A 25,397-nucleotide genomic window follows, 5' to 3' on the forward strand; every position below is an offset into this window, starting at 1 on the left:
GGCTGTGTTTTAGACTGTTTCAGGGTAAGAGATCTGACTCACCTGAACCCAGCTGTGTGTCCATGAAGAGTGACCAGTCAATAGACCATCCACTAAACTTCAGAAAGGAGGACTGTTCTCCTGAACCCAGCTGTGTGTCCATGAAGAGTGATCAGTCAATGGACATTCCATTAAACTTCAGAAAGGAGGACTGTTCTCCTGAACCCAGCTCTGTGTCTATTAAGAGTGACCAGTCAATAGACGTTCCATTAAACTTAAGAGAGGAGGACTGTTCTCCTGAACCCAGCTGTGTGTCCATGAAGAGTGAACGGTCAATGAACCCTCCACTAAACTTCAGAAAGGAGGACTGTTCTCCTGAACCCAGCTGTGTGTCCATGAAGAGTGACCAGTCAATAGACCATCCAGTAAACTTCAGAAAGGAGGACTGTTCTCCTGAACCCAGCTGTGTGTCTATTAAGAGTGACCAGTCAATAGACGTTCCATTAAACTTAAGAGAGGAGGACTGTTCTCCTGAACCCAGCTGTGTGTCCATGAAGAGTGACCGGTCAATAGAACCTCCACCATCCCTCAGAAAGGAGGACTGCTCTCCTGAACCCAGCTGTGTGTCCATGAAGAGTGACCAGTCAATAGACCATCCACTAAACTTCAGAAAGGAGGACTGTTCTCCTGAACCCAGCTGTGTGTCCATGAAGAGTGATCAGTCAATGGACATTCCATTAAACTTCAGAAAGGAGGACTGTTCTCCTGAACCCAGCTGTGTGTCCATGAAGAGTGACCAGTCAATAGACCATCCACTAAACTTCAGAAAGGAGGACTGTTCTCCTGAACCCAGCTGTGTGTCCATGAAGAGTGATCAGTCAATGGACATTCCATTAAACTTCAGAAAGGAGGACTGTTCTCCTGAACCCAGCTGTGTGTCTATTAAGAGTGACCAGTCAATAGACGTTCCATTAAACTTAAGAGAGGAGGACTGTTCTCCTGAACCCAGCTGTGTGTCCATGAAGAGTGACCGGTCAATAGAACCTCCACCAACCCTCAGAAAGGAGGACTGCTCTCCTGAACCCAGCTGTGTGTCCATGAAGAGTGACTGGTCAATGAACCCTCCACTAAACTTCAGAAAGGAGGACTGCTCTCCTGAACTGAGGTAAAGATACTCACTGTTAAGAATAATATATGAAATCTACATAAACACTTCATGACAACCGATTCACATTCATAAACATTTATAAATGCCTATTTTAGAAGGTGCCAGTCATCATAAATTCTGCCTTTATCAATTTTGATATCAAGCTGGCAGAACAACTGTGGCACAAATGTTTGATTAGATTGTGTCATGACTTTTTCTTAAGGAGTGAAATGATTCGTCGGCTGACTGTAGCACTTTTCCTACACAGCAGTTAATCATGTCCATGTTTGCCATTTCTACTTTTAAACACTGTTATATTTACCAACAGAGTCAAGCAGAAGGCATCAGACACTAGCAGAAGGAATATGGAGGTCATACTCAAGGTGCGTGTGTGTGTGAGTGAGCTTTAACTGTAACTAGTATTATATCTATGTGAAAAAAAATTAATGTATGAATAAAATTGAGAGATGGAACTTACATAACTAAACCAACAAAACAAATAAAAAAAGAAATTACTTTTACACATAAATTGTAACAAACAAAATTATACATTTCCTGATATAAAAAGTTAGGACACCTTGTGCTCTAATAGCTGATGTTTGACTAAAATAACTAATTAGAAATTTTCTATAAGCTAAAATCTACCCGTCTGTAACATCATCTGGGAGACGTTTTACCCACTCCTCCATGCAGAATTCTTTCAGCTGTGTGTTTTATAAAAGGGTTTCTTTCTTTCATTCACCTATTCCAGAACTTTCATATCTTTTTTGAGCCATTTCCTGGTGGATTTATTGGAATATTTTGAGATATTGAACCCTTTGATACGCTGAAGAATTCATAGTACATTGGCGATGCAGAACTTGCCAGGCCCTTTTGCAATAAAGCAGCGCTAAACCATGAAATTTCCACCACCATGACCTTTTTTTTTACTACACTTTGTTTCATGAAAATCAAACTTGCAGGCTCTTTCTGATGGTAGATGCTGTACCTTGACATCAGCTATGGGCAGAACTACCTGTAGGTCCTGTGATGATACTTTATAATAGTTGAAGGCTTATTTATTTATCTTGTGATCTGCTCTTGGGCTATAATTGTTGAACGATGTAACCTGGCCATGTTAACAGCTCATTTAAATGGTCTTCACTTTTTATTTATGATTTGTAATTGCTTTGAGATCTTTCAGAACCCCTTTCCAGACTCATCTGGATCTACATGCTTCTTTTTGAAGGATTAGGGAGCTCTTTGGATCTGGCCATGGTGATCCACTCACTTCTCCAGTTAAAATCAAACTAAACTTGTATCTGAGGTTTTTATTAATAATATAGTTTTTAATAGCTAGCAGCTCTATAAATTGAACACAGTACAAAAGCATCCTTGCATTTCAATTAATGAAAAACATCGCAATGCCACGCCCACTTTTTTGTTTTTCGAAAAACATGCACTGACCTTCTTTAGGTTTTCTTTCACTTAAAACTTTAGCAGGGATTGTACGGAAAAAGATCAAATCAGGTATATAACTTAAATGAATTAGAGTCAGGGATGAAAATTAAAATACCCTACTGCTACAAATATGCCTAATTGGCATATTATTATATTATTTATTATTATTATATTATTATTAAGATATTATTATTTATATCTCGGTTAGAGCTTGTCTTTGTTTTTTTTCTACATGTCTGTATTAATTTTAAATATTTCATGTTATTTATGCACGTTACTTTGAAAAAGTAATTAGTTATAGTTACTAGTTACTTCTCCAAAAAGTTACTAACGGAGTTACTCCACTATAAAAGTAACTAGTTACCAGTAAAAGTAACTATTGACTTACTTTTGTTAGTCGCCCCGTAAAAAAAGTAAAAAAGAAAATAAATTATCTAATTTCTATTATTGCGATTTAAAAAAAAAACTTTTAATAAATAAGGTCCTATCAAGTGAAGTAAAATATTTGGTATTAAAAGATACTAAATACTAAATCACTTATTTATTGATATTTAATCAAGAGAAATCAGGCAAAATGCGCCGCTCTCTCTCTCTCTCTCTCTCTCTCTCTCTCTCTTTCGCAGCGCAGAGCTGAATTCAGCGCGAGGCTAAAAATAATATAACAACTCAGTTTAGTTAAATAAATTAAGATGAGTGAGGACCTGTAAAGTTAATCAAATATTGTTAAATATAAAGGATAGGTTGAGGTTTTGGGGAGCTGTTTCAATTATTTGAAAGCGAAACTAACTGAAACTGATATTATTCTGTGCAGTAATAGAAAACCTTTGATTGTGTTTTAAATGAGTTTTTATTTTATATTAATTATTTTTTATTCATTTTAAATATTTTTAGTATTTTATTGATTAGTATTTTACAAACACTCCCCCTAGTTTGTTTACACAACTTTTTTTAATCCCAAATTATTATGAAAACTAAATTTTCACTGCACTTGATGGCTCTGTTTAGAGCAGCTTTGCTATTTTAGGTCAGAAATAAACTGTTTTATTTACTCCAGATACAGAGTGTTGTTTAGTTTAACTTGTGGTAAAGGGCAGGCATTTTAGCTTCTTCATACAGTATAATTAAACAAATTTAAACATTAAATAATGTCCTACCATTTAAATATTAAGCTAGTAGACTATGTAGTATTTCATGACTTACAAATAATGCAGTGTTTTTTATAAATTGCAGATAAATAATTTACTTCATATGTAAGTAAAGTTAAATAGGCATAAATGTTTTCTCTGGAACTCTTGCATTTTATCTGGTGTTTTTATTAGATCAAGTAACTGGTAAATATTACCACATAATAATTAGTCATAATTATCATCATATTCGGTCCAATACAATAAAAAGTCTCAGCGCTGACTAACAGGTCCTAGTTCTCAACCATGTGTTTAATCAGGAGCTGGAGCAGAAAGTCATCTCTCTGGTAAAGAAGCAGCTGAAGAGGTTTGAGAAGATCCTGAAGAGTCTGGATTACCCAGCATGCTCTGGGAGAGAGGAGGAGGAGGAGGAGGAGGAGGAGGATCAGAGCGCTGTCAGAGAGGGAGCACTGAAGATCACACTGCACGTCCTGAAGAACATGAACCAGACAGACCTCGCTGACACACTGCAGACCAGTAAGAGATCAGGGTTATATAGGGCTGGGCGATATTGTAAAAATAATTAAACCAACTGAAAAAAAGACTGTTTTATTCAGTTTTATATTTGTAGATTTGACAAAATAGTAACAAATATTATATCTATCGAATCTAAAAAATGAATGTGTCTTTTACTTTTAGTTTAAAGAGAATCAAAACTATGCACAATAATACTTGAACAAAACCCATATAAAAACAACATCCTTATATTTTAATTAGGGAAAAGATAAAAATAAGGAAATCACTGCCACATAAAATTTCTTTACAGAAACACAAGTCTACTGAGATTCCCTCTGGCAGCTTCTATATGTAATGATGTACAATCTCCATTATTCTCCATTATCCAATTTTTATATTTATTGAAACAGTAATTAAATGTATCAAAACCCTAAAGTAATGTATATATTACTCCCTGTGTACATTAATTTAAATTTTTTTTGGAAACAATGTTTAGAAATGGTACATGTTAAAATCAATGCTAAAATTTGAATAAATATATTTAAAAATGCAACCGTGTCACGCAGGCCAAACCAAGGACAGACACTTGCAGATACCAAATACACAATTTATTGACCAGGGGGATAGACTTTCCGGGATAGTTAAGCACAGGCAGCAATAGTAAACAATATACCAGAGAGTATCAAAAGTACAAAACAGGGGTGGGTTTCCTGAAAACGATCAACCTTAGAGAATAACGAACGAACTAACGAATGACGTGAGTAAAGAACGAGACAGTTCTGCGAGTGTTTCCCAAAGAGCTTTACAAAGCGAAAATTAACGAACGAGGTCAAAGAATGTCTTTGTTGACTCCTCCCCCGAAACAGCGCGCTCAATCGATCCACAAATATCGATTCAACACTGCCAATATGCAGTATTTATTCACTATCACACCCTAAAAACGTAGAAATCTGTTGTGATCATCAACATTATACATATTCTGAAATTTAAATTACAAAAGGATAAACTTTGGCATTAATAAAATACTCCTAAAGATACATATGACTAAATAAATACTCGAAAATCAAATCAATTTTAAAACATTAAACTTTTTTTACGTTTTTAAAACTATTATTGTTAATATATATTATATTAATAGATATTATACTAATATTATTCATAGTTATATTAATAGTAATATTAATTTATTATTATTATAATTATATAAAAAAATAATATAATAATACATATACGTATGTTCCGATATATATATATATATATATATATATTGTGGCGTGAGGAGGCGGGGGAGTTGTGGGTCCGCCACACGCCAGAGCGCAAAGCCATGCCTGTCTCAGCTGGCCCGCATGAGGGCTGATTGAGCCGCCAGCTGGGACAGGCATATATACTCAGCCTCGGCCATCATTTGGGAGGACTTTCACTGGGGAGCTGAGGGCTGAGGCTGCTCGGACCTTTAAACACAAGACTAAAAGAATCTCTACAGACTCTAGAGCCCTTTGGGCGAGCATTATGTTTTGAGTTTATTTTGGGTGTGGTGGAGGGCATTTTGAAGCTAATAAAGGTATGATTTGAGTGCATTTACTCCCCGTGTCTGTGTTCTCTGTGTGCTTCCTCCTTCCGGGTCACAGTGGTCACGCCCCTAACCCCAGGGGCCTACCACAGTGGTGGAGAATGCGGGAACCGCCCCTTTTGGGTGGGGTCCAGTGACCCGGTAGGAAGGAAGCTGCGGAGTGGAGCCCGTCCCCAGCTACTAAGGTCCGACTCCGCCCCGCCTCTCCTGCGAAACTCTTCGGCGGCCGAGTCAGAGTCGTGGAGGGGGGAGAACGGCCCCGACAAGAGCGAGGCCGACCCAGGAGCCGCTGCTCCACAAGCCCCGGCGCTACCAAGAGCCGCCACTCCACAAGCCCCGGCGCTACCGAGAGCCGCTGCTCCACAAGCCCCGGCGCTACCGAGAGCCGCCGCTCCACAAGCCCCGGCCCCGGCGCTACCGAGAGCTGCAGCTCGACAAGCCCCGGCGCTACCGGGAGCCGCCTCTCCACCTGTACCGGTGCCACGAGCCGCCGCTCCACCTGTCCCGGTGCCCCGAGCAGCCGCTCCACCTGTCCCGGTGCCCCGAGCAGCCGCTCCACCTGTCCCGGTGCCCCGAGCAGCCGCTCCACCTGTCCCGGTGCCCCGAGCAGCTGCTCCACCCGCCACGGTGCTGCCGAGAGCAGCCGCACCGCCCGCCACCGCTACTGCGCGAGGCTCGGGACCGGAGGCGGGCTGCCATCTCCACGGGCCTCTCTCTGGAGGGGGGGGCCCAAGCGAACGAACTGCATCCCCCGCTCTCCTCACCCCGCCTCTCTCCGTTCGCTCCAGTCACCAGGTCACGCCTCACCTTCGACCCTGGTGGCTGGAATATATATATATGTATATATATATATATATATATATATATATATTTTTTTTTTTTTTTTAACCAACAGGAATATTTTTTATACTTTATACACTCTGTAAAGCTCCAGTTCATCCTAAATCACCATCTCAGTTGAGTTTAAGTCAGGGGATTTTGTGAAGGCCATGCACCTTTTTGTTTACTAAATAATTCCATATGCGTCAATTATATTTTTCATGGTTTTAATAATAATTGACAATTGACACACCCCAGAGTTTGCCCAGATGAATGGTCACAATGTTGGTTAGAAGCATCTGATTAAGGAAAAATATTAAATATTACCTGCACATTTACTGATGCGTGTAGGCATCCCCTGCACAGGACCTACATTACCAGGGATTTTCCTAATAGCATAGAAATATAGAGTGTTGTGCTGTAATTCCCGGACTGGTGGGAATTGTGTATAAGTGTGTGTATGGCACGGTAACAGCCTGATTACAGAATCCACGGACTTGGTAACTTTGAAGCATGCATTGCAGCATTAATGTCAAGAACTCTACCATCGCTAATCTGGATTTTAATAATTTATTTGTGGGTTTGATTTGTCAATTCCAATATAATATAATATAATATAATATAATATAACTCATTCACTCATCGTCAACCGCTTTATCCGTTAAGGGTCCAGGATGGTGGCTGGCATCGGGCGGAAGGCAGTATACACCCTGGACAGGCCACCAATCCATCGCAGGGCGGACAGACACACAGACACATCCACTCACACACTCACATCTAAGGGGCGATTTTTATCCGAAATCCAATTAGCCTGAACGTGCCGTGTTTGGACTGTGGGAGGAAACCGGAGCACCCGCAGACACGGGAAATAATATAATATAATATAATATAATATAATAATAATTATATAATAATAGAATTTATTATAATTAATAGTAATATAATATAATATAATTATATTAATAAATATAGCCGCAAGCGGCAATCATCGGGTTCAAGCACCAACTTGCACAATGGTGCCTACTGGAGCATTGAATGGTGATGTGTAAGAAGGTCTAATATGATTGGAGATGCCCTGTCACATTTAGAAATTATCAAGTTTTTCACCTGTTATTAATGTTGAGCAGAGGCCTTTCAACCTGATCAGTGCTTAAATTCACATGTAAATCTAGTGAACTTTGTAGGATATTCATTAAGTGAGTTAGAACTAGTCAAAAGGTGTCTACATGTTATTGGTATTGATCAGGTGGCTTCAACCAGAATGTTCACAAAGTGGTATTCAGATTGACCTTTGAACCTTTGCAGAACAAGCTGAAATGTTTGACCAAACAAGTTTAAATTAACACAAAGGAGTGAATGTTCTGATATGACATGTAATTACGAAGTTATTATAAATCTAGTTCTGAATTAAATGGCGCTTCATCAAGCACCAACTAGCACAATGGTGCCTACTAGAGCATAGGATGGTGATGTGTAAGAAGGTCTAACACAATTGGAGACATTCTGTCACATTTAGAAATGATCAAAAGTCTTTCACCTGTTATTAATGTTGAGAAGAGGCACAAAGGAGTGAATGTTCTGATATGACATGTAATGCCAAGTTATTCTTAATCTAGTTCTGTATTAAATGGCGCTTCATCAGAGTGATATTGTACAGAGGTCTTTAACATTGTGAGATTACAGCAAATACTGCAGAGTTACAGCAATTTAGGTTAGAAATTCCAAGGACGCACAGATTGCTTGATGCCTGGAGAGTATTGTATGTGAAATTTTCACAAATGTTTTTAATGAACATTTACCTAGAGACTCTACAGTGTGCAACAAGACTGAAATGGAGGTGATAGGCCAAATATCCAGAGAGTAGTTTCAATATAGCTATTTTCAAACAATTAGCAATTATGAATGAACTAAGCACTTTTTAAACATAGTTGTATGGTGTTCAGCCATGTTGATTGATTAAGTTGCCCTTTGAACATCCTTTAGAGGCTGTATGATAGATTCTGCATGCAAAGTTTCAACTTGCTAGGTTGCACGTTTGCTGAGAAACAGTGCTCCAAATTTACCTCTTGAAGTGAATGGGGCATATATCTGGAAGGACTAATTTGCATATGGCGGCCATATTGTTTACATATTTCAACTTTTTCTTAATGAATATTGAAGCGCATGCTCTCACGAGTGTTTTGATACCAAACATGCCAGGATTGGTCAAAATTCCTAGGACTAGTTTGCAAAAGTAGGTTTTGCATATTATGCAAATTAGCAAAAAATCTATATAGACGGAAGTGCATGGTCCAAATTGGAAAGTTGTTGGTATTGACCCAAGGAATCCATCAAAAAAAGAATTTTGAATGTAGGTCTTATGGTTTTTGAGTTATTGAGAAAATTGTGAAAAATGAATTTCCTTGTTTATAGCGCCACCACTTGACCAATCGGTGCCATTTTTGTTGTCCACCGAGATGCACTGATCCTACATCTACCTACCAAGTTTCATTTCTCTATGACTTACGGTTTAGGCTGCACAACTGTTTTTTCAGGAGAAAAAGAATAATAATAATAAGAAGAAGAAGAAGAAGAAGAAGAAAAATCTTAGCAAAAACAATAGGGTTCTACGCACCTTCGGTGCTTGAACCCTAATTATATAGTAATATAATTGATTATAAGTAATAGTCACAAACAGTGTTCACTTTTTCTCTTTTTATTAGAACTGACTCCATCGTGTCACCAAAAGATGAAATCTTCTCTGAAGGAAAATTTTCAGAAAATCAACGAAGGAATCTCAGATCCTGGAACCTCAACCCTTCTGAATGAGATCTACACAGAGCTGTACATCACAGAGAGAGGGAGTGGAGAGGTCAATAATGAACATGAGGTCAGACAGATTGAAGCAGCATCCAGGAGACCAGCAACACAGGAGATACCCATCAAATGTAACGACCTCTTTAAAGACCAGTCCATCAGAACTGTGCTGACTAAAGGAGTTGCTGGAATTGGAAAAACAGTCTCTGTGCAGAAGTTTATTCTGGACTGGGCTGAAGAAGAAGCCAATCAGGATGTTCTCTTCATATTTCCACTTCCTTTTAGAGAGCTGAATCTGATGAAGACTGAAACACTCAGTCTGGTGGATCTTCTTCATAATTTTTTTAAAGATACAAAAGAATTAAAACCAGAAGACTATCATCAATACAAAATCATGTTCATCTTTGATGGTCTGGATGAATGTCAACTTCCTCTAGATTTCCAGAACAATGAGAGAGTATCTGATGTAACACAGTCAGCCTCAGTGGATGTTCTGCTGACAAACCTCATCCAGGGGAACCTGCTTCCCTCTGCTCTCCTATGGATAACTACTCGACCAGCAGCAGCCAATCAGATTCCTCCTGACTGTATTGATCAGGTAACAGAGGTACGAGGGTTCAGTGACCCTCAGAAAGAGGAATACTTTAGGAAAAGGATCAGTGATCAGAGCCTTGCTGAAAGAATCATTACACACATGAAGTCCTCCAGAAGCCTCTACATCATGTGCCACATCCCAGTCTTCTGCTGGATTGCAGCCACTGTTCTAGAGAGGATGTTGGGTGAAGCAGAGGGAGGAGAGATCCCCAAGACTCTGACTCAAATGTTCACACACTTCCTTATCTTTCAGATCAAACACCGCAGCCAGAAGTACCAAAGAAAAAGAGACGCTGATCTTGACCAGACTAGAGAGATTATAATGGCTCTGGGAAAACTGGCTTTCAAACAGCTGGAGAAAGGAAACCTGATCTTCTATGAGGAAGACCTGAGAGAGTGCGGAATTGATGTCGGAGAAGTGACCGTGTACTCAGGAGTGTGCACCCAGATCTTCAGACAGGAGTTTGGGCTGCACCTGGGGAAAGTTTTCAGCTTTGTGCATCTGAGTGTTCAGGAGTTTCTGGCTGCTTTATATGCATTTCTGTCCTTCATCTCCAACAACAAAAAACACAGTGGATTATTTGATTTCTCCAAAAAGGAAACAGTGTCTGACTTCCTGAAGAGAGCAGTGAACAAGGCCTTACGTAGTGAGAACGGACATCTGGACCTTTTCCTCCGCTTCCTTCTGGGTCTCTCACTGGAGTCGAATCAGACTCTCTTACGAGGTCTTCTGACCCAGACAGAGAACATCTCTCACAGCAAACAGGAAGTAGTGGAGCACATCAAGCAGAAGATCAGGGAGAATCCCGCTCCAGAGAAAACTATCAGTCTGTTCCACTGTCTGAATGAACTGAATGATCATTCTCTAGTGCAGGAAGTCCAAACATACCTGAACAGTGGAGGTTTCAGGGGTCTGAGTGGAGTTAAGCTCTCTCCTGCTCAGTGGTCGGCTGTGGCATTTGTACTGCTAAATTCAGCAGAGGAGCTGGATGAGTTTGACCTGAGGAAATATGGTGGGTCAGAGGAATGTCTTCTGAGGTTGATGCCAGTGATCAAAGAATCCAGAAGAGCTGAGTGAGTATTTTCATTCCTATTTTACAGTTTTTTTTTTTTACTGATTTATTGATGATCTCCCACTCATTAGATTTTATATGATAAATCACAGTCACTGTATGTGGGAAATTATGTTTTAAATAAGAAAAATCTATGTTGTACAGTGTGTAGCTTCTGCAGTGCTTATGTTGCTACATCACATGGTCTTATAAGAACTATAATGGAAAACTGATTTCTGAAGTTGATTTCAGATCAGTTATTCTCATATAAATGTACAGTTGCAAGAAAAAGTATTTGAACCATTTGGGATTACTTTGAATTCGGCATAAATCAGTCATTAAATTTGTTCTAGGGCAGCATGGTGGTGCAGTGGGTAGCGCTGTTGCCTGGGTTCAATTCCCAGCTGGGGTGTCCTGGGCCTTTCTAAATGGAGTTTATTCTCCCTGTGTCTGCGTGGGTTTCCTCTGGGTGCTCCGGTTTCCTCCCGCAGTCCAAAGACGGCACATTTAGGCCAATTGGATGTCAGCTAAAATTGCCCCTTGTGTCTGTCTGCCCTGCGATGGACTGACAGCCTGTCCAGGGTGTATACTGCCTTCCGCCTGATGCCAGCTGGGATTTCATGTAGTTGGAGATTAGCCCTGCACAACGCTCAGAAGGAATTTTGGAGCATCCCTATTCACAAAACTGCTTCAGTTGAGGTCAGGCCACAGCATCTCAATTGAGCTGAGGTCAGAACTCTCCAGAATGCGTATTTTCTTCTGTTGAAGCCGTTTTTTTATTTAATTCTATGTTTTGGGTCATTCTCCTGTTGCATAATCCATCCTCTGTTGAGTTCAGTTGGTGGACAGATGGTCTTAAGTTTTCCTGCAAAATGTCTTGGTAAACTTGGGAATTCATTTTTCCGTTGATAACGGAAATCCGTCCAGGCCCTGAGGCAGATTAGCAACAGTGCTGAACTTTCTCCATTTGTAGACCGTCTGTTCATCTGTAGACCGTTTGTAGACATTTGTAGACTGAACACATGAACATAAATGCTTTTAAAGATACTTTTGCCTGAGCACCTGCCCCCCCACCCCCGTTCTCACCTAAAATATTCTGCGAGCAGTAAATTTGAAGCACTAAATGTTATTGATTCAATTCCTACAAGGACCGCGGGACGGGAGCGGCAAAAATGTGTATGTGGCGGACGGGAGCGGGTGGTAACGGGACAAAAAAACAAACAGGAGCGGGCAGGAGCAGGTTTAAAAAAGCAGTCCTGCGCAGACCTCTACGAGCCACCGCTTCTTTTCGAGCTGCTGCTGATGCAGCATTGCAGAGTAGCCAGCGTGCTTGGAGGAAAGTGCAGCAACTCGGTTCCGGTACATCAGCTCACAGATGCCCTGTGTTGTGGACATTACCCTAGGAGTGATGTGGCGAGAGAGTGCCATCTACCCACCTGGAGGGAGAATTGTGCTCCCTCTGAGCGCCGGCAGCATGATGGCAAAGCTGCATGAGCGGGGATTCGAACCAGCGACCTCCGCCTCGTAGTGGCAGCACTTTAGACGGCTGGACCACTCGCCGCTCTGAGAGCTCTTTTGTGGGAGGCATGATTCACATCAAGCAATGCTTCTTAAGAACAGCAAACTCAAATCTGGTGTGTTTTTATAGGGCAGGATAGCTTTACCCAACAATTTCATCACATCCTGCCTCCAGTTAGCTCTTAGAAAACTCATTAGCCTAGGGCAGGGGTCACTAATCCGGACCCAGACGTTGTGGGCCCAAACCGAAACTACTGAGAAGGATTTAATTTTGACAGTGTCCATTTAAAGTGGCTGAACTTTTCTGGTCTTTTTACGGTTTACGTGCTTTGTGGCGCAGTAAACTCACAGACAACTCACAATCATGTTTAGTGTAAGATCAACAAACGCTCTCCTCAGCCAATCAGATCTGTGCAGACCGTTGCCCCAGCTAGTGAATTGGGCAGACCTGGCCCCAGCTAGGCCAGAAAAAACGTCTTTATGAAGAGTTTTATTGTCCAACCCCAGTATTTTTTTTTTTTTCACCAACTGGACCATACTGATTTCTTATTAAATACCCCTGGCCTAGGGGTTCACAAATCCTTTTCCCCACTAATTGTGAATGGTGTGTTCAATAAAACCATGCAAACATATCATTTTTTTGTTAATTAATGGTTGTTGATGAAGTCACTATACAGATATACTTACTACACATCCTCCATGTGTGTGTGTGTGTGTGTGTGTGTTGGAATATAATTTCTCTCTCAGGCTGGCTGGGTGTAATCTATCACAGAAAAGCTGTGCAGCTCTGGCCTCAGCTCTCAGCTCAAACTCCTCAACTCTGAGAGAACTGAACCTGAGTAATAATAACCTGCAGGAATCAGGAGTGAAGCTGCTCTCTGCTGGACTGAAGAATCCACAATGTAAACTGGAGAAACTGGAGTAAGATCACTTACACACACATTCATACACACACACACAGTCTCTTTCAACACAAAAACCCTCCTAATCTACATTGTTATTTACCGTTTTTTTTATCCTTGAAAAGACAGATGTTGATTATGGTTACCGTTTAAAAAAACTAGAAAACTAACTTGTTTCAGCATATGTGTACTATCACAGTTTACAGTATGAAGAATAGGAAATGGTTTGAGAGTTGTCTGTCTGCTACAGTCCTACAGCAGCAAGTGTACCAGCACAACAACCCACTCAGCAAACTACACCAGAATCATTTATAGAGAATTATAGAGAATTTCCTTATGACAAGAAGAGCCTCCATACACTGCGACTGAAAGGCACATTGCATATAATTCAGTTTTGATTTCAATAAAATGTGCAATTGTGGTTTCAGTGTTCTATACAGTTTTTGCTAGAATGCTTCAGTAAAATAGACAATAAATAGAAACAGTTTTTTGTATTATTAGTATAATATTTTCTTTACAAAAGTGACTTTATCAAACACATTTTTGAATAATTAAAATAATGTTTATCAGCAAGCAAAAAAATATCAAATAAATATATTTTATATACATTTTACACAACCCTCAGTACATTTTTTTACTCAAAGTAACAGTATTGAAGATGTTTCTCTCCTAGTAACTTAAGCGTTACCACCCCAATGTCTCCTTATAACATTTTATTTCTAAGCATCACATTAACTACAGTAAAGTTTAGTTTTGATCCCATGAAAATCAATTAAATTTCATTTCATTATGAGCACTTATTGGAAAAAATCCATTACCAACTGCTTGCATCAAACTTTTTTTGTTCCTTTTCTATACATTTTTATGTCTAACATCATTGTTAGGTTCTTTACTCAATCTGTACAAAATTTGTTACCATCTTGTATGTAAACTACCTCCTTTAGAAAACCCATAATATAGCACCCAAATTGTCCTTGTCCTGTTTTTTCTCATATAAACTTGACTTGAGTAAGTCCAATTCCCTGATTTATGTTCATATGTTTTACTCAATTTGGGACCCATAACTATTTCAATACCTTTCTCGTTCACCCGAAATTTAGTTCCGCAAGAAATATTATTTTGTACCTATGCAAATTTCAGACCACCAGCTATGGACCAAGTCCACGGTGCCTTCACCTAATCTCTGATACGTTTATCAATAGAGGGCCTTTAGGAGGCCTTTCCTCTACTTGATACATCATGATATATCCAAATCAGCCTACGCAGTTCAGTTTCATTATACAGTCTCTTATCTGATCCAACATATTGGAGGGAAAAAATGACTTATTATTTGTTCTTTTGAAAAACAAAACTTTTCACAGGGTGCAAACAGGGTGTCCCCTGTTCAGCGGTACTTTTCATGTGTATGTCTGGTTTTCCCTTCCTGATCCAGGACTGCTCCTAAAAAGTGCTCTTCCAGGGGTTGTCTGTCCACTTCCAACGATATCTTATCCTGTTTTGTGATGCCAAGTTTGTTGTAGAATTCCCTTATAGATTAACACTGAGGCACGACTGAAGAGAAATTGAGCTGATTTATTGAGCAGAGAGAATTCAGGATGTGATACCAGTCAGCATGCGGGAGGCTTCTACCCCTAGAAAGTCCAACAGCTTTATATAGTTTGAGCACATCTTTACAATATAACATAATTAAGTAGAGAAACACAGCTGCATCTCATGTCTGGCCTTTAATATCAGCAGATCTTGAGTCTGGTTTGCCAAGAGCTGACTGTCTTCGGTTATCCATCCAAGGAAATCTTGTGCAGCTGAGCAAAACATCTGAATCATAAAACTGTCAGAAGGGCCAGGCAAGACAAATGCAGATGCTGTGCTAGAAGGGCTTTATTTACACTATTTAAAAATAATATATACAAAAAACAGGGAACAGAGGCTCAAAACGAACAAACCAGCAATTCAGGGTCAAACACCAAAACCAGAGAGTCCAAAGCAAGGTTCAAACCAGGAAACAACACAGTCCAAAGGGTAATCTAAAAATTGAGCTGTTAAATACGTTTTCATGTGTGCAGGATCTCTGCATTGTGTTTGCTGCATCAGTTTGGTGTGTTGGTGCTCCTGTCTCTCCCAGACTTAGCTCTACCTGCGATCTCCAGCCTCCAGACTATGATACCCAAAATACACCACACTATGAGATCACTCCCTCACACGATCACATGACACTGCACACACGCCGCTACCAGGAAGCTCTTCACCAGAATATTGATTACACCTGTTTCACCCACTATTTATTCACCTCACACACTCGTCACCAAGAATAGTTGTTTTTCAACTCTACAAAGCATTTATCCATTGCCTGTTAGCTCTCTGGTTTCTGAACCTGATTTTTGCCTGTACTCTGATACTGCCCTGCCTGTGTTTGACCTTTGGAATAATTTTCGTGAAAGATTATTATCAGCTCTAATCAATTTATGAGTGTCTTTGCGTGATACTTCATAAAATAGTCCCAGTCCAAAAATAGCTTTGCAAGATTCAACATGAGGTTTCAGAGTTCTGGCTGTTGATTTGTGTTTTCCACCAAATCCATGGTCCTGATGGATGGAGTAGTGGATGGTTGGTGGATACCCACCATGTCCAAACAAGGATGTGATGTCAACAAGGAGGGGGCGGAGTCATGTTTTGGGCCAGAATCATGGGAAAAGCTGGTAGCCCCTTTAGGATCCATAAAGGTGGGAAAATGACCTCAGCAAAGTATGACTGACCACTTTCTTCCATGGTATAAAAAGAAAAACGTGCCTTCCAAAGCAAAATCATCTTCATGCATGACAATGTACCATCTAATGCTGCAAGTAATACCTCATTGTGTCATTGGCTGCTATGGGCATTAGAGGAGAGAAACTCATGGTGTGGCCACCATCTTCCCCTGACATCAACCCTATAGAGAACCTTTGAAGTATCATCAAGCAAATATCTATGAAGATGGGAGGCAGTTCATATCAAATCAGCAGCTCTGGGAGCTCTGACATCATGCAAAGAAATTCAAGCAGAAACTTGCCAAAAACAGTGATTTCAAAGAAGAGTTCCTATGTTAACATGTAACTTGGCCTGTTAGGATGTTTTTGATGATGATTGAAATAGCTTTAATGAATGTGAAATCCTCCTAATGCTGCAAACAAAGAACCATTTTTAGTTCTTTACAACCTATAAATGTTTTGAAACTCTGCTGTGCATAATATTGTGGAGCAGTGCATTTTGAGTTTTTTTTTCTAAGAATATACTTATATCATCGGTAGGTTTGTTCTATAAAATTCTCCCTAAGCGTATGTATGTAAGTGTATTTCTAATGGATTATTATATCTCTCTCAGGCTGTCTGGGTGTAATCTATCTGTGGAAAGGGGTGCAGTTCTGGCCTCAGCTCTCAGCTCAAACTTCTCAACTCTGAGAGATCTGAACCTGGGTAATAATGAACTGGAGGATTCAGGAGTGAAGCTGCTCTCTGCTGGACTGAAGAGTTCACACTGTAAACTGGAGAAACTGGAGTAAGATCATTACTTACACACACACACACACAGAGTCTCTTGCTTTTTTGCACTCTCACACATACAAACACACTCTTACACATACAAACACACTCACACATGCCGTGTAGAAAATAAAAGAAGTAAAACTATGATTAATCCCTATCCCCCTAAAAAGTAGTATAGGATTACTGGTGAAATTTCAAAGGTACATTAGAGCACTTTTATCAGGTTTCTCACTATTTTAGCTCTTTCAATCATTAGTTACATATAACATAGTTAAAAAAAACCTTTATCCATCACCAACAACAGTTGGTGTACAAAAAAAAAAAATCATTTTCACTATTTTGTTAATAATAATATGGATTACATAGACAACACCCTCACATACTAATGCCACAAGGATAGAAATTACAATTGTCATAAATCTGTTTACACATTTCTGCAGCCACTGCACATATTTTTTTGATTATTTACACATTCCATATGCAGTTTAAGAGGATACACATCTGCTGTTTACACAAAGATAGAACTGCAGGGTATCTGTTATTTTAGCTTAAGCTGTATTCCAGCTTAAGCTGCATTCCAGGTATACTATAAACATCAGGTATAAATGTGATATGTTTGGGATAAGGGTGATGAATGATTGGATTTTCAGTCATTGTTTTCATTTAGCTGTAACTGGGTAAATTTTAGCCATTTAACAACAACATACACTGTATTAGAGCTTCACCCTCACAAAATCCAGCATGTTTTTTTCTTAGTCTGTTGTTTTCTGCAGCTGCACAGAATGACTACACTGTCACTGTATTATTTTAACTGTTAGACATAATAGAGACACATTAGACAACAACATTTCTCCTAAATTCAAAATAAAAATAAGTAAAGATTTAAGAGTTCAGAAATCAATATTTGGTGGCATTACCCTGGTTTTAATCACAGTTTTAATGCATATTGGCATGTTCTTCTCCACCAGTCTTACATACTGTTTTTGGATAACTTTATGCCACCCCTGGTGCAAAAATTTAAGCAGTTCATTTTGGTTTGATGGCTTGTGATCATCCTCTTGGTTATATTTCAGAGGTTTTCAATTGGGTAAAATCAAAGAAACTCATAATTTTTATGTGGTCTCTTATTTTTACCAGAGCTGAATATTAGATATATGAACAACTTTAATAATGTAGCAGAAATGAGAAGCTCTCCTGGAGTAAAGCATAATTATCTGAAAAATATACTCATTACACATTCTCCGTAAGTGTGTGTGTGTGTTTATTTATCTGTAATTCTAATGTATTATCATTTCTCTCAGGCTGTGGGAGTGTAATCTATCAGAGAAATGCTGTGCAGTTCTGTCCTCAGCTCTCAGCTCAAACTCCTCAACTCTAAGAGATCTAAACCTGAGTTTTAATGAACTGCATAATTCAGGAGTGAAGCTTCTCTCTGCTGGACTGGAGAATCCAAACTGTAAACTGGAGACACTGGAGTAAGATCATCACTTACACACGCAAACATACACACACACACTCACACACACACACATACACACAAAGTCTCTTGCATTTTTGCACTCTTACACATACAAACACACTCTCATAAACACAGACTATTAATCTCTCTGAGTAAAGGTTCTGAAGATTGTTATTGTGTCTTAGAGACTCCACAACATGCAATAGTGAACCTTTTTAACTTTCCCAGGAGTAGCACTTATATCCTTATGTTTTCCTTAACCTCAATCTTTTCTTGAAAAGAAACTAAAAAAATATTTACGCCAGCAGCCTCATAATCTACATTGTTAGTTATAATTGCTAGACATGGATCACCTTAATTCATCTGTAGGTATTTTGCTCGAGGGTTCTGTTTATCTGCTGTTGAGCAGGCGTGTGAGCGTGGCTGCCATATTGGAGAGGGCAACCATGTGCCTCCAGTGAATTTATTAGTACTGAGGAAGGTGTAAAATACACCTGTAATAATCACAACTCTACCAATTTTTACCCCATTTTCACACGGTTTGGTTTGTTACAGCAGAGATGTAGTTAATATTCAGGACGCATTACAAATACCTGCTTTCATGCTGAAATACTTTTACTTTTATTCTCTTTAACAAAGACAGACATATGGTATGACATATTGATAACTGTATAAAATAATTACTTTTGTTTTTATAGCTACATACATACACATATATACATATATACTTAATTACACTATACGTAATTGCACTTATATATATACAGGGGTTGGACAATGAAACTGAAACTGAAACACCATTTTAGACCAGCCTGGTGGCCAATCTTCATTAATTGCACCAGTAAGAGCAGAGTATGATGGTTCAATTAGCATGGTAAGAGCACAGTTCTGCTCTAAATATTGCAATGCACACAACATTATGGGTGACATACCAGAGTCTTTGTGATGTATCAAGAGCCACGGTATCCAGGGTAATGTCAGCATACCACCATAAAGGACAAACCACATCCAACAGGATTAACTGTGGACGCTGTAAGAGGAAGCTGTCTGAAAGGGATGTTCGGGTGCTAACCCGGATTGTATCCAAAAAACATAAAACCATGGCTGATCAAATCTCAGCAGAATTCAATGTGCACCTCAACTCTCCTGTTTCCACCAGAACTGTCCGTCACCACAATCAATTATTGTGGTCTAAAACCAGGTGTTTCAGTTTCACTGTCCAACCCCTGTAACTCCAACTCAACCACACTTCTGTGAAATCAACCTGTCCAGTTAGGAAGCAACACTGATTGTGAATAAATTATGGTATACTATACTGTTATTCTTCGTTAATATTATTATTAAGCAATAGAAAACAAGAGGGACTGTGTTATCACGAATAACATCACGGCTGTGATTTGGTCGTAGGCATGAGCCGAAGGCAAGTGCCGTAGATCATCACAGCCGTGATGTTATTCGTGATAACACACGACCTCAAGTGTTCTATTGCTAAATAATAATATTAACGCAGAATAACAGTATAGTATACCATAATTTACAAAATGAATAAAGGAAATAAATCAAAGAACTTTAAGAAATTCAGTTTGAATATGCTTTAATATGGACTGTGCCTTCCGCCAAAAAGTAGTTCCACCACAATTTAACTACAAAACAGTGTATGGTTCAGGCAGACTTACACCACGAAAGTTAGCTTGAAAGCAAACTTGGGAATAAGTGAAGATGGTAACGTTAGGAGCGTGAAATAACGCTAATACTCTCCTCTCCTGCTCCGAGTAGTTGTCTTCAGGTGAACGCTGTGCATTTTTTGAGCATTTCTGTTTGTTTTGCTGGGTGGTGTTGGTTAGCTTGCCAGTGTGGCTGGACTGTGGGTAGGTGACCGGAGTCAAGCTATCCGCGCTTCGGAAATTCCCAGTCAGCGTAGCTTGCTTTAGCTCAGCATTAACTTAGTTTAGCCTAGCCTGGCTGGTTAAGTTATTGCTCTGGCTGTCAGACGGCATTAGCCGAGCGATTTTCCTTCCCTTTTTTCCACGAGTCAGCGCTGCGGGCCGCGGCTGAGCGCTAGCCTGTGCTAAGCTAACGCTACTGTTGGTGCCGGTGGAGGCGATGATTAAAAACTGTACTGGGCGTAAAGCCGTTACTCGGCAACGCGTCGGCGGAGTGATACAAGTTTAGTGTGAGAAGACGGTGATGTTATCACGAATATCATCACGGCTAGAACACTTCTCAACCAATCAGATTGTGAGGTCGGAACTAACTGTTGTATAATTTTTATTATTTGCACTTTCGCCGCAGCGCTTCTTCTCCCACAGTTTTCGAGATATCAACACCGTTCCAACTCCACATTGTGCGGCCTGATGGTGTGATGCGTGCTTGTAAAACAGGTTTTTAATCAGACCAACAGTTTTCGTAAAAACTTCATAAACGTACACATTTTTTCCCATTAAAAATGAATGGGGAGAAATTTGAAAGCCCGTGCAGGTCACATTTTTGGAGATATGAAGATAAAATCCGGATGGTCAATAGAACTTATAGTCTTCTTTCCGTACATATGCTGTACGAAATGATACGATGTATGTTTTTCGTACAGTTGTCGTACAACGTTGCCACATAGGAATGAATGGGGCCCACCGAAGGACGGCAGCTAGATCTCCAGTACTGTGAGTGTATGGAGCAGCTATAGCATAAAACAGTTTGGACACCCCGGCCCCCCAGCCAGCACACCAGTATAGTCAGTGTATGGAGCAGCTATTGGATAAAGCAGCTATTAGTCAAAAGTTTGGACACGGCCAGAGCAACCTAGCGTGCATAGCTGAGTGATGTATTTGCATGTTGCGTAGCAACATTCAAACACATTTTAATCTAATTTATGCATATAAATTACCTAGTAACCACCTAGCAACGCCCTAGCAAACACCACAGATACCATAGCAACATCTTGGCAACCACCTAGCAAACACTTAGCAACACCATAGCAACCACCCTGGATATCATAGCAACACCTTAGCAACCACCTAGCAACCACTTAGCAACCACCTAGCAACCACTTAGCAAAACCATAGCAAATACCCCAGATACCATAGCAACACCTTAGCAACCACTTAGCAACACCATAGCAACCAACCCACATACCATAGCAACAACTTAGCAACAATGTAGCAGCACCTTAGCAACCACCTAGCAACCACTTAGCAACATCATAGCAACCACTCTGGGTACCATAACAACTACCTAGCAACCACTTAGCAACACCATAGCAACTACCCCGGATACCATAGCAACACCTTAGCAACCACCTAGCAACACCTTAGCAACCACCTAACAACCACTTAGCAACACCATAGCAACCACCCTGGATACCATAGCAACACCTTAGCAACAACCTAGCAACACCTTAGCAACCACCTAGCAACCACTTAGCAACACCATAGCAACCACCCTGGATACCATAGCAACACCTTAGCAACCACTTAGCAACACCATAGCAACCACTCCAGATACCATAGCAACCACCTAGCAACACCCTAGCAACCACTTAGCAACACCATAGCAACCACCCCAGATATCATAGCAACACCTTAGCAACCACCTAGCAACACCATAGCAACCACCTAGCAACCGCTTAGCAACACCATGGCAACCACCTAAAATTCCATAGCAACACCTTAGCAACCTCTTAGCAACACCATAGCAACCACCCCAGATACCATAGCAACACCTTAGCAACTACCTAGCAACACCTTAGCAACCACCCAACCACCTAGCTGCTCAACCATCCTGTGTTTCCATCAGGAAATGCACTTTTCTAGTTTTACCTGCTATTGTGCAAATTAAACAGACAAAGTAGTGGTTCTGCAGGTGGTGACCACAGACCTTTTCTCTGTTCTCATCCTTTCTGGCTGATGTTTTGGTCACTTTTGCATTTTGTCAGTTCTTTCACCATAGAGGTAGCATGAGGTGGTGTCTAAAAACCACAGACGTTGCTCAGGTAGTGCAGCTCATCCAGGATGGCACATCAACGTGAGCTGTAGCAAGAAGGTTTGCTGTTTCTGTCAGCACAGTGTCCAAAGCATGGAGCAGGCACCAGGAGACATGGAGGGGGCCGTAGGAGGGCAACAACCCAGCAGCAGGACCACTACCTCCTACTTTGTTCAAGGAGGAACAGGAGGAGCAGTGCCAGAACCCTGCAAAATGACCCCCAGCAGGCCACTAATCTCCATGTTTTTGCTCAAACTGTCAAAAACAAAGACTCCATGAGGGGGGTATGAGGGCCTGATGTCCACAAGTGGGAAATGTGCTTAGAGTCCAACACCATGCAGGGCAATCGGCATTTGCCAGAAAACACCAAGATTGGCAGATTTGCCATTGGTGCCCTGTGCTCTTCACGGATGAAAGCAGGTTCACACTGAGCACATGTGACAGACGTAGCTAGGCTTGGGAATCGAGAATCGATTCCTGTTGAGAATCGATTCCTTGTGTTTCGATTCCACGGAATCGTTTGGCACCTTGCTTAATGATTCTCTTATCGATTCCAGACAGCACGATCACGCAAGTTACGCATGTTACGCAAGTTACGCATGATTCAGTAAGCACGTCTTTTCAATGGCATCCACTAGGTTAAAACGCTCGAAAGTTTGGCTTCATTTCATGCTACACAAGGATGGCAACAGGGCGTTTTGCAACCATTGTAAATTTTTGATAACATCGCCGGGAGGGAATGCATCAAATATGCACAAACATCTGCGCACACAACATTATTAGAGAGTATTTGCTACATATTGCCAGTTGCACATTGTTGTGGACATGTTGACCTTGTTGTTGAGTTTGTAAGGTCGTATGATATTTAAGTAAACAAAGTTGGTGCTTATGAAACTGTTTGCTCTCCTTTTTTCCCCAAATTGGAATCGATAAGAGAATCGATAAGGAATCGAATCGTTTCACAGAATCGATAAGGGAATCGGAATCGGAAAAATCTTATCAATTCCCATCCCTAGACGTAGCAGAGTTTGGAGACGCCATGGAGAATGTTCTGCTGCTAGAGGTACCTTGACATTGTCAGATCATATGCTGGTGCAGTGGGCCCTGGGTATGGGTTGTTTGCGCTGCCGCGGTTGAAGTTTGTTCGCCTCGTTGTAAGGAGACAAAATGTGAAAAATTTCAAGGGGTATGAATACTTTTCCAAGCACTTTATATGCAAAATAGACCTCTATACAAAAATAGGCTTTAACCTCTTACTGCAGAAGTGCCCTCTAGCCGTTCTGACTATGTAAAGTAGAATGCTTAAAAGCGTCAAATATTCTAAACACACCGACCAACTAACCGACTCTTATTCATTAGTACTACTTTAACTACCAGCAAGCAAATTTACAGCCATCTACATGAAACCAGTCGCCAGAAATCTCCAACTGAAAACAGTCTGTTTTTTCACATTGTTTACATGGGGAAAACGCCTCCCCAACAAAATAGCCTTATAAGACATTATTAGTGTATAAAATAACATCAGATTATATTATAGAAAATTCACTTACTATCACAGCATCCACAATACAGCACTGAACCGCAAATAAAATATCCATAAAGTCCTTTATTTGCCTGCTCACTGCTCCTCAAAAACATGCGTTTAGTTTCAGCGCAACTGGAACGTCATATTCTCAAGCTCCTAGCGACCACAAAATGGAATGTTTTCACGGAAAGTTGTGCGTGAATACAAAGGTGTAGTAATATATAATAAGGGTGTCTTCTTCTAGATTCTGTGGTTTTTATTGGTCTACAATCCACTACTTTTCTTGAGTGATCGTCTTTTGAACCAATGGCGTGAGCGCTGGATCGCGCTGGTGTTCAGGGCTGTCCAATCAAATCAGGTCATAGCCTTTCTCCAGCATCACAAAAGTGATTGACACCTATTTCAACCAATAGTCCACCCTTAGACGAAAACACTGATACGTAATTTGCCCTGATTGGTCTCCTAATGGCTGGGGGAGGGGCATGCCAAACTGTCACCACATGTTGCGCTGTCACCAAAAAAAAAACCTCACTCCAAACGCCAAACTGCATAGCGCACACAGCGCGCAAACATGTGTTTTTATGTGTAATTTCATCAAAAAAATATTAATATTACTCTGAGATGGACTTACATTAATTTATTTTATCACAAAGAAAAAAAATATTAAAATGTTGTTTTATAGAGACAGATTTATCTCTGAATTATATTGGGGTGCTCTGGAGAGATTTTGAAGCCCCTAATAAACCAGGAAATGTAGAGAATGATTGGCTATTCATCACCAACATCCATACAGACACTATAAACTCCAAATATAACAGGCGCTTTTTGTTTTTTTTACATTTTCCTCTGCATTTAATGTTCTCAAATAGAACCTAAATAATGGAAATTCCCTCTTGAAAGTGAATTACTGTTTTGTCTCAAGTGTCTACTTCCGTTTAAGCCCTGACTGGTCATTGTGCTATATGTAAAACTTAAGATATCCAGTGTGATAGCATAGTAGTGCAAATCGCATGAAAATGAGCAAAAAAATGGATTTGCAGTAAAGGGTTAATAATAAAAAATAATTATTCTTAAAAAATCATCTGATACACTTAAAGGTCTCATTCTTCTAAAATCCATTTTTTCTTGTTTGTGAAATACTAAAGGTCTCACTGAGCTGTATGCTGCATATGAAACTGTTCTTCAGCCTCCCTTGTAGCAGTAGCTAGTAAAAGAAAATCCTCCGAAACACAAGTTGATCAGAGAGACATTAGGGTGTCTATGTTAACCAGTGAGTTCATGGCCTCACCCATCTTGGCTCAGGACCGCCCCCAGACAGCGCTGAACCCGGAATACAGCATTATACAGCATATAGCTAAGGAGGAACTCACAGCTCTGTGTCTAGCAAACAAGCTCACCTAGGTAGATTAACCAACGCTAGTTAACTATAGACCTGTTTTACAACTTTTTAATTCATTAATCAA

The 25,397-nt window shown here is 40.2% G+C and overlaps 2 protein-coding genes across 9 annotated transcripts in view; both read left to right on the forward strand.

The window, feature by feature from the left end:
* Nucleotides 1-25,397, forward strand: part of LOC103022329 (NLR family CARD domain-containing protein 3) — a 97,882-nt gene that overhangs the window by 26,465 nt on the left and 46,020 nt on the right. The window lies entirely within an intron of this gene.
* LOC125780459 (NACHT, LRR and PYD domains-containing protein 3-like) overlaps nt 1-25,397 on the forward strand; it is a 38,444-nt gene that overhangs the window by 1,305 nt on the left and 11,742 nt on the right. For 3 of the 8 annotated variants that reach the window (XM_049481924.1, XM_049481927.1, XM_049481925.1), the window contains exons 3-9: nt 14-1,144; nt 1,455-1,509; nt 4,011-4,227; nt 9,298-11,059; nt 13,303-13,476; nt 16,815-16,988; nt 18,277-18,450. In XM_049481924.1, coding sequence (XP_049337881.1) covers nt 14-1,144; nt 1,455-1,509; nt 4,011-4,227; nt 9,298-11,059; nt 13,303-13,476; nt 16,815-16,988; nt 18,277-18,450 — 3,687 coding nt within the window. The remainder of the gene's footprint in view (nt 1-13; nt 1,145-1,454; nt 1,510-4,010; nt 4,228-9,297; nt 11,060-13,302; nt 13,477-16,814; nt 16,989-18,276; nt 18,451-25,397) is intronic. The other 5 variants (XM_049481926.1, XM_049481928.1, XM_049481931.1 and 2 more) reach the window with 3 other exon arrangements.

The sequence above is a fragment of the Astyanax mexicanus genome, chromosome 8, assembly GCF_023375975.1.
Source record: "Astyanax mexicanus isolate ESR-SI-001 chromosome 8, AstMex3_surface, whole genome shotgun sequence".
Lineage (NCBI taxonomy): Eukaryota > Metazoa > Chordata > Actinopteri > Characiformes > Acestrorhamphidae > Astyanax > Astyanax mexicanus.